General features: G+C 48.0%; 1 protein-coding gene across 3 annotated transcripts in view; it reads left to right on the top strand.

Annotated features, from left to right (window-relative positions):
- The first annotated feature begins 415 nt into the window (after positions 1-415).
- The window catches only part of NPAS2 (neuronal PAS domain protein 2), a 114355-nt gene continuing 101552 nt past the window's right edge, over positions 416-13218 (top strand). For all 3 annotated transcript variants that reach the window (XM_051640353.1, XM_051640342.1, XM_051640331.1), the window contains exon 1: positions 416-1214. In XM_051640353.1, coding sequence (XP_051496313.1) covers positions 907-1214 — 308 coding nt within the window. In that variant the 5' untranslated portion in view covers positions 416-906. The remainder of the gene's footprint in view (positions 1215-13218) is intronic.

Raw genomic sequence — 13218 nt, 5'->3', positions numbered from 1 at the left:
CTAAACACGAACAGGCTGAGGTTTGCTCGAGGCATTGTGAAATCATCCTTGATGCGGGGTTGGGTTTTTGGTTGAGGCTTTTTATTTTTTTAATATTTCCCCCCCCCCCCCGCTTCCCCTTTCGTTCTCTTTCCAGCTTCTCCCTCTCTTGGATCCTCGCCTGTCTCCTCCCACAGAACGAGAGAGAGAGAGGAAAAAAAAAAGGTCACGTATGTTTGGAAAAATATGTAGGTCAGTGGAACATTCCCTGCACTTGTGCACAGGGAGCCGGGGCGGGAGAGCTCCTCCGCAGCCCTCTCGCTACCCACCGCCCCAGCCCGGCCCTCCCGAAGCCCGCTGCGGGGAGGGGGGGAAGGCGAGCGCCGGGTTCCCTTTCCCCCTCCCTGACCCATTTTGCGCACCGGCCTCGGGTTTGGGCTCTCCCCCAGCCTCGCTTCCCTCCCTGCCGGGGAAGGCGAGCGAGCAGCGGAGGAAGCCGGCGCGGTCGAGCCGCCGCCGGGGCCGCGGCTGCCCATGGGCGCGGGGCGCGGGGCTCGCCCCCCCAGCGCCGCCGGCTGAGGGCGCGGGGCGGCGGCGGGGGCAGGCGAGGGGAGGCGGCGGCGGCGGCGATGAAGGGCCGGCGGAGAGGATGCCCCCGCCTCGCCCGCCGGGCTCCAACTTCGCGGAGAACTATCATCGGCCGCGCAGCTCCCTCGCCCGCCCTCCGTCTCCCGGCCGCGCGTCCAACTTAATGCCCCAACGGGAGCCCCAGCCAGCAGCCCCCCCGGCCCCCGGCTTCCTCCCCCCGCCTCAGCAGCCCGGGCTCCCGGCGGCCTCCCGCTGCCGGCGGAGCCCCTGGCCCCGGCGCTCGTGGGTCCCGCGGCGCCCGGGGCGGCGGCAGCGCGGCATGCGGCGGCCCCGCGCACCATGAGACACGGCACCGGCGGCAGGCAGCAGGCGGGCAGCGTCCCCGGCTCTTCGTCAGCGAGGAAGAGTTTGCCGGTCCCCGAGGCCGGCCTCCTGCGCGGCTGGAGCAGCGGCAGCCGCTGCCGCAGCGGCACCGGCAGGCACCGGAAAAGCGGCGGCACCCAGCCCGGCGACACAGGCACCGGCACCACTGGCACTGGCGGCGGCTCCCGCGCCCAGGTGGCCACCGCGGACAGCAGCAGCAGCGGCGGCGGCGGCGGAGCCGGCTGGGGCTTCCCCGCCGCGCTCCCGCAGCACCGGCACCCCAGGTAACGCGCGGCCCTGCGGCCCCGGCCCGCCTTCCCCCCGCCCCACGGGGCGCCCACCTGGGGCTCCACGGCCCCCACGCGTGACACGCACACCTCCCCCCCCCCCCACCAGGCTGTGGTCAGTTTCCCTCCGCCCCCGCTGCTCCCGCACACAGTATGGGGTGGGGGGGTGGAGGGGTGGGAGCGAAGGTGTCCGGCGGTGCGGAGTGACATCGCCTCTGCCGCGGGAAAGTTTCCACGGGGAGCGTGGCATCTGTGGCATGTCTGTACCGGCCGGAGCCTCCCAGTCCCCTCCCTTTGGAAAAACAAGTTGCCCCCCAACCTACCCCCTCCCCCCTGCTCCGTCTTGTTTTGGTGGCGTTGGCAGTTTCCTGGCGTTGGGGGTACACGGAGGCTGGCCGGGCAGAGGGACTGCGGCGCGACCAGGCACTGTTTGGTCAAGGGAAACGTCCAGTCAGACCAGTGGGGTTTTCAAATGGTTGAAGGCTCCTGGTGGGAGCAGAGGTTGCGTTGTGTGGCGGGAGAGCCTCGCTGCTGCTGCTGCTGCAGCCCAGCGCTGGGCTCCCGCCTGTCTCCCTTCAGCGTGCAGAACGGGGAGAAGCATGAAATCCATGGCTGGGCGGCAACACAGGACTTCTTTCCCAAGTTGCGCGGTGGTGTTTCCCTCGGTGGTCACTGGTCGGATTTGTCCATTAACGAGCATGCTCATCCAGAAACTTTCCTCCGTACTCCTTAACTGTCTGCAGGATGGCAATTTACTTTCACTCAAGTGACTCAGAAATAATTAGCGGTTATAAGCCTTACAGCCAGCAGAGGAACTTTAATCTTTTCGTGGTGCAAAATCTCCAGAAGGGCTGTAGGGTTCCCTCGGACAGGCACGGCTAACCTGAGCATTCGGCTCAACAAGAGGCTGCCTCTTGAAGTGGAAAATTATCTCTCTCCTACCAGGATGTGAAATGTTAATGTGTACCCCACCATAGGTTTAGTTTGTTTGGTGATACCAAACAATTCGTGTTCACCATTTCCAGACCTAGCCAACTCATTCGCTGATCCATGTCCGATCCTGAGAGCTGGAAGCTGGCAGAGGGCCCAATCCTGCATACATTTCTGTAGATTAATATTGCCCAAGTTGATCTGCAACAGGAGTATTCAGGGCATGTAGTTGCCAAGCTGTACATCATCTCCTCTGAACATGTGAAAAGGGAGGTTTTCCAGCACCAGGTATCCAATGCCAGGATGATTCCCTGAGCTGGCAGCATTGTTGTGCCCTGCTCTAAAGCCTGGAGACAGTAAGCCTGCCTAAAATTGCTTTCCCTCCTGAGTAAAGGTGTCACCCTGCATGTGGGTAGCATTTAACCCACAGACTAGACTCTGCAGAGTTATGACTGTTGTCCCATTTTCTAGTCTAGAGCACGTGAAGCACTTGATGATGTTACTTTGTCATCTGCAGCAATGTTGTCCACGGTTAAAATTATCTCATGCTTTCCAATGGAATGCTCTGCTTTCAAGTGCTTGTGTGTTTGCGAAGTTTAAAACTAGGCTGACATTTTCCAGGTTGAGTGTTTGCTGAAGACAGACTCTCTTTGGGAAGTTTCATACAAAACGGATCCGCTATTTCTGAGAATGTGGTTAGGGGGAGATGTATTCTTTGGCCATGTTTCTGACAAAGATGGTTGAGGTGTACATCATCCTGCCTTAGGAGATCTTGATCTTTCTTTTTCTGTGAATCTGCATTTTTTGGTTGTGTTGGGAAACACTTTCATTGAGACTGTCAAATTCTTGTGGCTTCGTGTTTTGGAGCAGGAAAAAGATACTTGTCTTGGGATCAGTCTTGCAGTGGGGTTGTGCCTTATGTTGAGCCTACAGAAATCTTCAAGAATTTGTCTCAGTTATCATTTTGTCACAATGTTCGTGTTGCACGCTCTCAATTGAGGGCTTGACCATTGCATTCACTAGCTGAAGATGCTCTTTCTCAGCACAGAATATGCCTAACACCCCAGTGTTGTTACGTGCTGAGCCACTGCTCATCTTTCTGGGAAGAATGAGAGTGCTCCAGTGGGTGGCTGAAAATATGAGTGGACTTGCCCCTTGCAGTTATACTCCCCAGGTGTTACTGTTACATTGAGCACCGTAAGTAGGGAGCGGTTTTGGTGGCAGGGTGTGCCTGCTGATGTGGAGGCATGGTGGAACTAGAATGGAGAAGCACTGGTGATGGAGGCATGAGGAAAAGTACAGAGCCTGGACCCTGAATTCAGTCAGAGGACTGGATGGGGTTGTAGATGACAAAGCCTGGAAACAAGGTGCAGGGAAAAGGCTGGAACTGTAGACAGAGGTAATCCAGACTAGCCAAGGAAAGGAGAAGGAACAGAAAAGAGAAGGAAAAGGGTGGGTGAGAGATTTGTGGTGGGCAGCAACAAGAGATCTGAGCCTGCAAAATCCTTTGTTTCCAGTCATTCAATGGTCGGGTCATGGTACTACTGCTTTTTCATCCTTCTCATCTTCCTCCTACTGTATTCTTCAGCCCCTGCCTCCGCTTCTTCACCCCTACCCCGGTGCTCTCACAGAAATTGCTACTGTCTCCAGCCATGAGGAGCAGCTACTATTGCTGCAGTCATGGACCTTGGACCTGGAGAGAAGCTATCTCCGTTGTGGGGCCCAGGCTCTGGAGTCATGCTGAGCCCATGTGTTTGTTCTCCTCCTTATCCTGTACCCCATCATCAGGCAGCACCTTGAGAAGCAGGACCTGGCACCATGGCCAGTCTCAAGCATCCACTGTGGTGTCTGCCTGTAACTTTCTAGCACTAGGTTTGTCATGGACAGGATAATAACCTTGTATGCTTCAGTTAAGTCTCACACTAGTTGTTCTTTTACTTTGTGGACCTAAAAGACTCAACCCAGTCAGGGACTGCTATGGTAGGCTAGGGTGGGTTTTCAGCTTTTTAATCTGGAGGAAGAGTTTATAGCTCAGTTTATTAACAATACATCAAAATAGTGAAGCCTCGTGAAAGAAAATTAGTATGTAATCATGTAACTGACATTGCATTGTAATACATTCATGTAAGGTAGGAAAATTAAGATTAGCAACTGATAGTTTTGATTTGCAGATCTAGCATTCTTGAAGGATTGGACATTTTACACAGCAAATGTAATGATTTAAATAATTGTTGCCTGTGTTCAACTGTAAGTTTTGAGCAATCAGATTGCTTACATCACTCTACAGTTGATGACTGTAAATATAATACCATTGTAAATGACAGTCAATTGTGTGTTTTATGTGCACTTTGTTGCTTTTCTTCCTAAGCTAGGCAGTATAGAATTTAAGTAACTTTCATTTGCCTTTATGGTCTTGCTTTCAGGCTCCTAGGGCAGATGCACTTGAGTTGCAGATTTTTAGGGCATCTGTCTAAAACCCATTCATTTTCTTAGATTTGGCTTAGCATTCTGTTGATCCTTGTTCTTATTAAAACTTTTTAAAAAAAAAATTAGGCTGCGGCTGGGCAAATATTTGTATTTTAGCTAATTTAATCCAAGCAGAAGTCAGCATCACCTAACAGACTGACTCTTTATGAGACTGATTACTGAAGTTTGAAAGGGAAACACCATGTAGTAGTATTTAAGCAGAAAGCATAGATGGTGGTGGATTTCTTTATGTAGTGGTTCTTTTAATATTTCACAGTGTTTTGGGGGGACAGAAGCCATCATTTTGTTGTGACCACCTACGGGCCACGCAGGATGTATATGAATATACCAGTATATCTACAGCGGAATTCAGAAATACAAGTGTTGCAGGGCAGGAGAGGCAAGGGGGTGAGATGGGATGTGGTCCTGTAGGCTCATGTTCTGAGTAAGCAGCTGAGAAGTTGCAAATCTTGTTCAATCTTTGCTTTTTGCATGTATCTTGCGGTGGCTCAGAGATGACAGGTGACTGAGGGATTTTGAGGCACAGCTTTCTTGGCCTTGTACGTCCTTAAACTGGATGTTCATTTTGGAGGCAGAGGAATGAGTTTTTTATGCTTCTCTTCCTGTGTCTCTTCCCCTGAAGGCAAACCATGAAGTACAACTTAGTCCAACCAAACCGCTGTGTTCAGTTGCACTCTGGTAAAGATGTTTTTGTTCCTTTATCCAAGGAAATCAGTGTTTCTTGCATGCTGCCTGCCACGGGTGGGAGGAATAGCCTTATGCGCCCCCAGTGCTAGTTTTGATCCTGCTTAAGCCTGAAAATTCACCTGTGGCTTCAGAAAAACAAAACTCTCACAGAAGTCAGGTCACTGGTGAGCTTGGACTTTTGTCACCAGGAAACAGTATTGCCACACGCTTTGCCCTGTGCTCTGTTAGTACCTGCTTGCTGTTCCTTGTCCTCTCCTTTGCCTTCAAGCCCTCTGAGGCAACACCATCTATTTCTTGGAGCCCAGAGCTCCAAGACACTCCAGAAGTGACCATATAAATGGTGGGTGGAGGGAGGTTATCTCACTTTCTCCTGCATGAGCACAAGTCTGTGCAAAACAGCTGGTCTCCTGCTGGCCTGATTACAAAATAAGGTGTTTTTCAGCTGTTTTACCACTCTTCTTAGGGGTCTGTGCATAAAACAGAAGGGAAAAAGAACAGTTATGAGAAAAAAATCTAAAGGATGTGTATGTGCGTTTGAGACCAGAATGGAAATTGGGAACTTCAGGTATAAAACCTCCTTGCCCTTTCAAAACATGCAAGAAGTGCCAGCATGACACAGCATCATCTACTGGGACATTTCAACTGCCCTTTCTTTTTGAGTATCTTCATGTCAGAGGAATATAACATGCATGTCAGGTAAAAGTTATTAGAAGAAAGTATATGTTAGCCAGAACAAAATAATAGAAATTCATTGCTACATGTCACTGAAGATGCAGAAGATAGATACATAAAGTCTTCTGCAGACAACTCAGGAAAAAGTTAAAGCAATGCTCAAAACATGATTTTTTTAAAAAAAGGCAAATAGAACATTAGGGATTATTTTTAAAAGGATGGAAAATAACAAAAAGGAAGCCTATTCTTTCCTGTACAAGTTAAGGTGTGCCCACATCTTGAGTATCGTGTGTTGTTGATCCCTCCACCTCAAAGGTCTATGATGATGAGAGAGGAAATTCAGAGGGAGGCAGCAAAGTTGATCAGAGGAACAGAGCAGCTCCTGCCTGAGGACTGACAAAGCAATGCAACAGAAATCTGTTAAAACTGAGTAAAGCCTGGAGAAGGCAAACTGGGGAAGACTGTTCACAGAGCAACAGAGGGCATCAGGGGAGGCAGGCATTGTGGAGATGGAAACAAAAGGAGGTGGTTCTTCACGTGGCATGGTCAGACTGCTGAGCTCTTCACCACAGGATGTGGATGCTGAGAGGTTACATCAGCTAATGAGGTGACTGGATGAGTTCATGGAAGAGAAATCCATCAAGGGCTATAAAATACAAAACCACTGCCTCTGGCTTAGGAAGTTTTGAGCTACAAATTCTTGGAAGCTTGGTGAGTATCCCAAGGATATATCACTGTTGGTTTTCCTTCTTCTTGTGCTAGCCCCTGGGCACCCGTGCCTGGCCATGGCTGAGAGGTGCTGAGCCAGGTGGCCCCCCGGCCATGTCTGCTCTGCAAAATGAAGCAGGTCAGTGTGGGCCACCCCAAGGCTCCCCAAAGCCAAGGGGATTTTGGTGGCTTGCATCTTCACTGCTCAGGGCTGGCCCTGTTACAGGCTGACTGCTGTGGAAAGAGTAAGTTGGAAGGAACTAGTTGAAGTGATCCAAAGCAGAGCCAGGGCATGAGCTAAAATTCCAGCAGTGCTGCAGAAAGCAGGGTACAGTGCTCAGTCTTGTTCCCAGGTGTCCTAGTACTGAGCTGGGCAGGCATGGCGAGGATAGACAGCCTTATCTTCTTGGGTTCAAGGAGGTTCAGAAAGCAATTATATTCATGGAAGCAATCCCACCAAGAGGCATTGAATACCAAGATACAATGCCTGGCTGACGAAGTATCCACTGGGAGACAGTATTATTGCTACATGCCTGCCCTGCTTGTGCAGGCTTCCCGAGCTTTTGCTGCTGCCCAGTGTCAGGGAGAGGATTCAGGACAAGGTGGCTGTCTTCCCTGACCTGGCGTTGCTGTAGTTACTGTTTTATCTGTCTGTATAAGACCAGGCTTTGATATTCTGAACTGAGAATGCGAGGATGTGATGGAAATTAATGTTCTTCATTTAGCCACTGCACTTAAGCACTGGTTAAAACAATAATGTTGTGTCTACTGCTGTTTACTAAAGCAGGCAATTTGCTTAATCATCTGAAAGGCAGATTTTAAAGCCCTAGATCACGCCTGCCATGGCTGTGCTAAACCAAAGCCTGTGTTTTGCTGTTCACTTAAGCAAAAAGTATTCAGAGTAGTTCACACTGAGGATATTTGCTAGCTTTTAGAGGAGATCTATTGCTATCAAAACAACAGCAACAATCCCGAACTCAGCCATGTCTAAATCTTTCTGGTTGATTCTTATAATTTCTGGGTGCTAGCTGGTACAGAAGCTGCAATACAGCCCTTAATGGAGCTCAGGACTCCTGAGCCTGGCTGTGTTTTTGGGCTCCCTTATGTAATGAAATGGCAGGCCCTTGCAGTGTCTGTGTGAGCGAGATTGCATAAGCAGCCTGGGGAAACCACTCGAGCTCTAAGGGCCTTCCTGAATCCTGCACGTCTTGTTTGATCTCATTTAATGTTATTTAATAAGCGATATTAACCTCTCCCCCCTCCCACCCTCTTGTTATCTCAGAGCAGTGGTACTGATTTAATTTCACACACAGACCACACTTTTTAGAGAAGTCATCAAACTTTTCAACCAGTTGAGCAGTCTGATGTCCGGGTAGCCTTGAATTTTCTGTGATCAGCACTCAAGCCAGTTAAAAATAAAAGCACATTAAGAACAAAACCTTGAACAGGAAAGTTCCTTTATTTCATTCTCAGTTCTAATTTGGTAACCATTCTTCAAGTTCATCACTATGGTTTGTTGTATCTTGGGAAAAACAATTTCTTGTTCAAGCAGCTTTATTTTTATTTTTTTTCCTTTAAAAATAGACAATACTGTTCAATCACCAGGAAGAAAACCAGCGTGAAAAAATCGTAATCAACTTTAACAGGGTTACAGATGGCAGTGAATTTCTTTAAGCATGATTTTAGCCCTGCAAGCAATAATATTTGAGTTAGGTTATTTATTATAATTTTGTCATTGATGAGCAAACCAGGCTGTTTTTCTCTCAATTCCTTCTGTTAGGTGTGTCAGATTTTTAAGCTGGAGAGCAATTTTAATAAGGCAGCTCCCACTTGTAATCTCTAAATCAACAGGTGGATGTAACCGTGCAAAACCTGAGAATTACTGGTTATCTGATTGAGCCAAGGCCTAAATTAATTCAACTTTGAGCCTGTCCTAGGCTTACTGCTTTGGGTGGGACACCTCTCATTAATACGTTATGAAGATTTGATGTGGTATTTCCTACTTTATGGATAAGAATGCTATGCTTGCAAAATCTTGTCAATAATATATATTATTTGTGTGTGCAACATGATCAGCTGGAGATGGGATATTTTTCTGCTGCTCCTAGTTCTCATAAAAAATATCTGCCTTGTTTTTATTGGTAATTCTACAGATTTTACTTTTGGTATTTGGTCTGTTCCTGGTTTTGACATCTGAAACAGTAAAGAGGTTTTAAATTGGAGGGTTTGCATTAGACATACCCACATTTCAATTACAACTTCCAGTGAGAGTTTCTTTAATTTATGGTTTATAAAGGGGAAAACAGCTATATGATCATAGACTCACAGAACTCTTCAGGTTGGAAAAGACCCTTGGGATCACAAAGTCAAACCATCATCCCTACTCTACAAAGTTCTCCCCTAAACCCTATCCACCAACACCACATCCAAATGACGCTTAAAACCCCATACCATTAACATTAGCCCAACAATCTAATCTATCCAAGTCTCTCTGTAGAGCCTCCCTATCCTCATGCAGATCAACACTCCCACCTAGCTTGGTGTCATCTGCAAACTTAATGGTAATACACTCTATGTCCTTATCAAGATCATGAATAAAGATGTTAAACATGATTTCTATACAGGCCATTAAGACCACTACTTAGTTAGGCAGAATCTTCATCCTGTTCTTCAGATGAGTGTTGAGTTATTTTAATTTGCTTTATCTTTCGTTACCAAGCTTGAGGAGAATAATTTATTCTCCAATCCATTTAGGCATTCTTTTCAATATATTGATACAATGTTTGGGAAAGATACTTTCTCACAAAAACAGCCTAAACAAACACTAGTTTTGTGACCCATATGGGTGCACTTTCAACAATTTCAGCAAGAGCAATACTGATAAAAAATAGGTAGGTCGCTCATATTCACTCTTGTCTGTATATTTTTTTATGAGAAGGTCTGAAGAATCTTGCTTGTTTTCTGGGTGGTCACTGAAGTCAATGGAAACTTTGATGGAATAATTCCAAACCTTTAATTTGACTGTTTGCAAGGTGGCATGAGTCAGTTTTTTCATCTTTCTTTCTTTCTTTCTTTCCAGCACAAAGGACCTTATTGTCAGCTTATGCACACTAATGTAACTCAGCTGGTCATAGCAGTTACATTTAGACTGCCTGGCCCCTAATATCCATATTTCTTCAAAAAGGCATCATCTTTTTCAACAACAGAATGTCTTGCTATGTCTTGCTGTTATTCAAGAATAAGAAGTAAAGCTGCATTTGGTGCCTGTCCTGCTGTCCTCATTAAGGCAAAACTCCCACTGAAATAAAGAAGAGTTTGGCTGACAAAGAATTACTGACTTGAGCTTCTGAAAGGTCTAAATTTTCTGTCACTTTTTTGTTTTGAGGGGGAAGGGGGCTTTGTTTGTTGTTGGGTTTTTTTTTACTTTTCTTTTTTATCTTTCCTTGGGTTTTAACTGTTCTCTCTCACAGAATCACAGAATCACACAGAATCTTAGGGGTTGGAAGGGACCTCAAAAGATCATCTAGTCCAACCCCCCTGCCAGAGCAGGATCACCCAGAGCACATCACACAGAAACGTGTCCAGGTGGGTTTTGAATGTCTCCAGCCAAGGAGACTCCACAACCTCTCTGGGCAGCCTGTCCCAGTGCTCTGTCACTCTCACAGTAAAGAAGTTTTTTTCTGATGTTTATGTGGAACCTCCTGTGTTCCAGTTTGCACCCATTGCCCCTTGTCCTATCACTGGATGTCACTGAAAAAAGCCTGGCTTTGTCCTCCAGACACTCGCCCTTAACATATTTGTAAACATTGATGAGGTCACCCCTCAGTCTCCTCTTCTCCAAGCTAAAGAGACCCAGCTCCCTCAGCCTTTCCTCATGAGGGAGAGGTTCCACTCTCTTAATCATCTTTGTCGCTCTGTGCTGGACTCTTTCAAGCAGTTCCCTGTCCTTCTTGAACTGTGGGGCCCAGAACTGGACACAATATTCGAGATGCAGCTTCACCAAGGCAGAATAGATGGGGAAGAGAACCTCCCTTGACCTACTAACCACACCCTTTCTAATGCACCCCAGGATGCCATTGGCCTTCTTGGCTACAAGGGCACATTGCTGGCTCATGGTCATCCTCCTGTCCACCAGGACCCCCAGGTCCCTTTCTCCTACATTGCTCTCCAGCAGGTCAGTCCCCAGCCTGTACTGGTCCATGGGGTTGTTCTTCCCCAGATGCAAGACTCTACACTTGCCCTTGTTGAATTTCATCAAGTTTCTCCTCACCCAACACTCCAGCTTGTCCAGGTCTTGCTGCATGGCAGCACAGCCTTCTGGTGTGTCAGCCACTCCTCCCAGTTTAGTGTCATCAGCAAACTTGCTGAGGACACACTCTGTTCCCTCATCCAGGTCGTTGATGAAAATATTGAACAGTACCGGTCCCAGTACTGACCCCTGAGGTACTCCACTAGTCACAGACCTCCAACTTGATTTTGTCCCATTGACCACAACTCTCTGACTTCTTCCTTTCAACCAGTTCATGATCCACCTCACTACCTGACTATCAAGAGCACACTTCCTCAGTTTATCTACGAGGATTCTGTGGGAGACAGTGTCAAATGCTTTACTGAAATCAAGATAAACCACATCTACTGTCCTACCATCATCTATCCACCTAGTTACTTCCTCATAGAAGGCTATAATGTTGGTCAAACATGACTTTCCCTTGGTAAAACCATGTTGACTGCTCTTACTGACCCCCTCATCCTTGATATGCCTAGAGATAGTGCCAAGAAGAAGTTGTTCCATCACCTTTCCAGGGATGGAGGTGAGGCTGACCGGTCTATAGTTACCCGGGTCCTCCTTCTTGCCCTTCTTGTAGACTGGAGTGACATTTGCTGTCCTCCAGTCCTCAGGCACCTCTCCTGTTACCCACGACTTACCAAAGATGATGGAGAGTGGCCTAGCAATGACCTCTGCCAGTTCCCTCAGCACCTGCAGGTATATTCCATCCAGACCCATTGATTTATGGATGTCCAGATTGCTTAACTGATCCCTAACCCAATCCTCATCTACCAAAGCAAACTCCTCCTTCATCCTGACTTCTTCTGGGGCTTTAGGGACCTGGAGCTCCTTGGGAGAGTCTGCAGCAGTAAAGACAGAGGCAAAGAAGGCATCAGTATCTCTGCCTTCTTTATATCCTCTGTCACCAGGGCACCCACCTCATTCAGCAGTGGGCCTATATTGCCTCTAGTGTTAGTTCTATCTGCAATGTATTTGAAGAAGCCCTTTCTATTGTCTTTGACCTCCCTAGCAAGGTTTAGTTCCAAGGAGGCCTTAGCTTTCTTTATTGCCTCCCTACATCCTCTGACAACAGTCCTATATTCCTCCCAAGTGGCCAGCCCCTCCTTCCATGATCCACAGATTCTCTTTTTCCACTTGAGTTTGTCCAGCAGTTCCTTGTTTAACCATGCTGGTCTCCTAGCTCCCTTACTTGATTTCTTACCCACTAGGATGCTCTGATCCTGAGCTTGCAAGAAGTGGTCCTTGAATGTTGACCAACTATCTTGGGCCCCTTTAACATCTAGTACCCTGTCCCATGGGACTTCTCTTAATAATTGATGGAAGACGCCCAAGTTGGCCCTGTGGAAGTCCAGGGTTCTATTCCTCCCACACAGGATCCTGAACTCCACCATCTCATGATCACTGCAGCCAAGGCTGCCATTGACTGTCTCCACTTCAACCAGACCCTTCTTGTTGGTGAGTACAAGATCCAGCACCGTTCTTCTCCTAGTTGGTTTGTCTACCATTTGTATCAAGAAGTTATCATTGATGCAATGGAGGAACCTCCTAGATTGTGAATGCCTGGCTGTGTAGGCCTTCCAGCAAGTATCTAGGTAGTTAAAATCCCCCATGAAGACCAAGGGCTGTAGTTGTGAGGTTGCGTTCAGCTGCCTGTAGAAAGCCTCATCAACTCCCTCATCCTGATCAGAAGGTCTGTAATAGACTCCCACAGCTCTGTCACCCATGCCAGCCTGCCCCTTAATTCATACCCACAGACTTTCCACTTGCTCCTCAACTGCCCCTGGACAGAACTCAGTACATTCTAGTTGCTCTCTCACATAAAGAGCAGCTCCACCACCTCGCTTCACTGACCTGTCTTCCCTAAAAAGCACATAGCCATCCATGACCCCATTCCAGTCATGTGAGCTGTCCCACCATGTCTCTGTAATTGCCACCAGATCATAACCTTTAGACTGCACACAGACCTCTAACTCCTCCTGTTTATTCCCCATGCTGCCTGCATTGGTGTACAGGCATTTCAGGGAGCCAGCTGAGCACGCTGGTGGCACCCTTGGGAGGCGGGAGGCCTTCTGGTCTTAATTAATACTAGAACAATGCCCCACTGGTTCAAACCCAGCCACAACTCCCTCCCACTTTGAATCTAGTTTAAAGCTCTCTGAATGAGCCCTGCTAACTCCTGCCCTAGGACCCTTTGTTCCCTGTGGGACAGGGTCTTCCCATCCAATGCCA

The sequence above is a fragment of the Apus apus genome, chromosome 1, assembly GCF_020740795.1.
Source record: "Apus apus isolate bApuApu2 chromosome 1, bApuApu2.pri.cur, whole genome shotgun sequence".
Classification (NCBI taxonomy): domain Eukaryota; kingdom Metazoa; phylum Chordata; class Aves; order Apodiformes; family Apodidae; genus Apus; species Apus apus.
The sequence above is the reverse complement of the archived record's forward strand: the minus strand, read 5'-3'. Positions and strand labels throughout refer to the sequence as shown.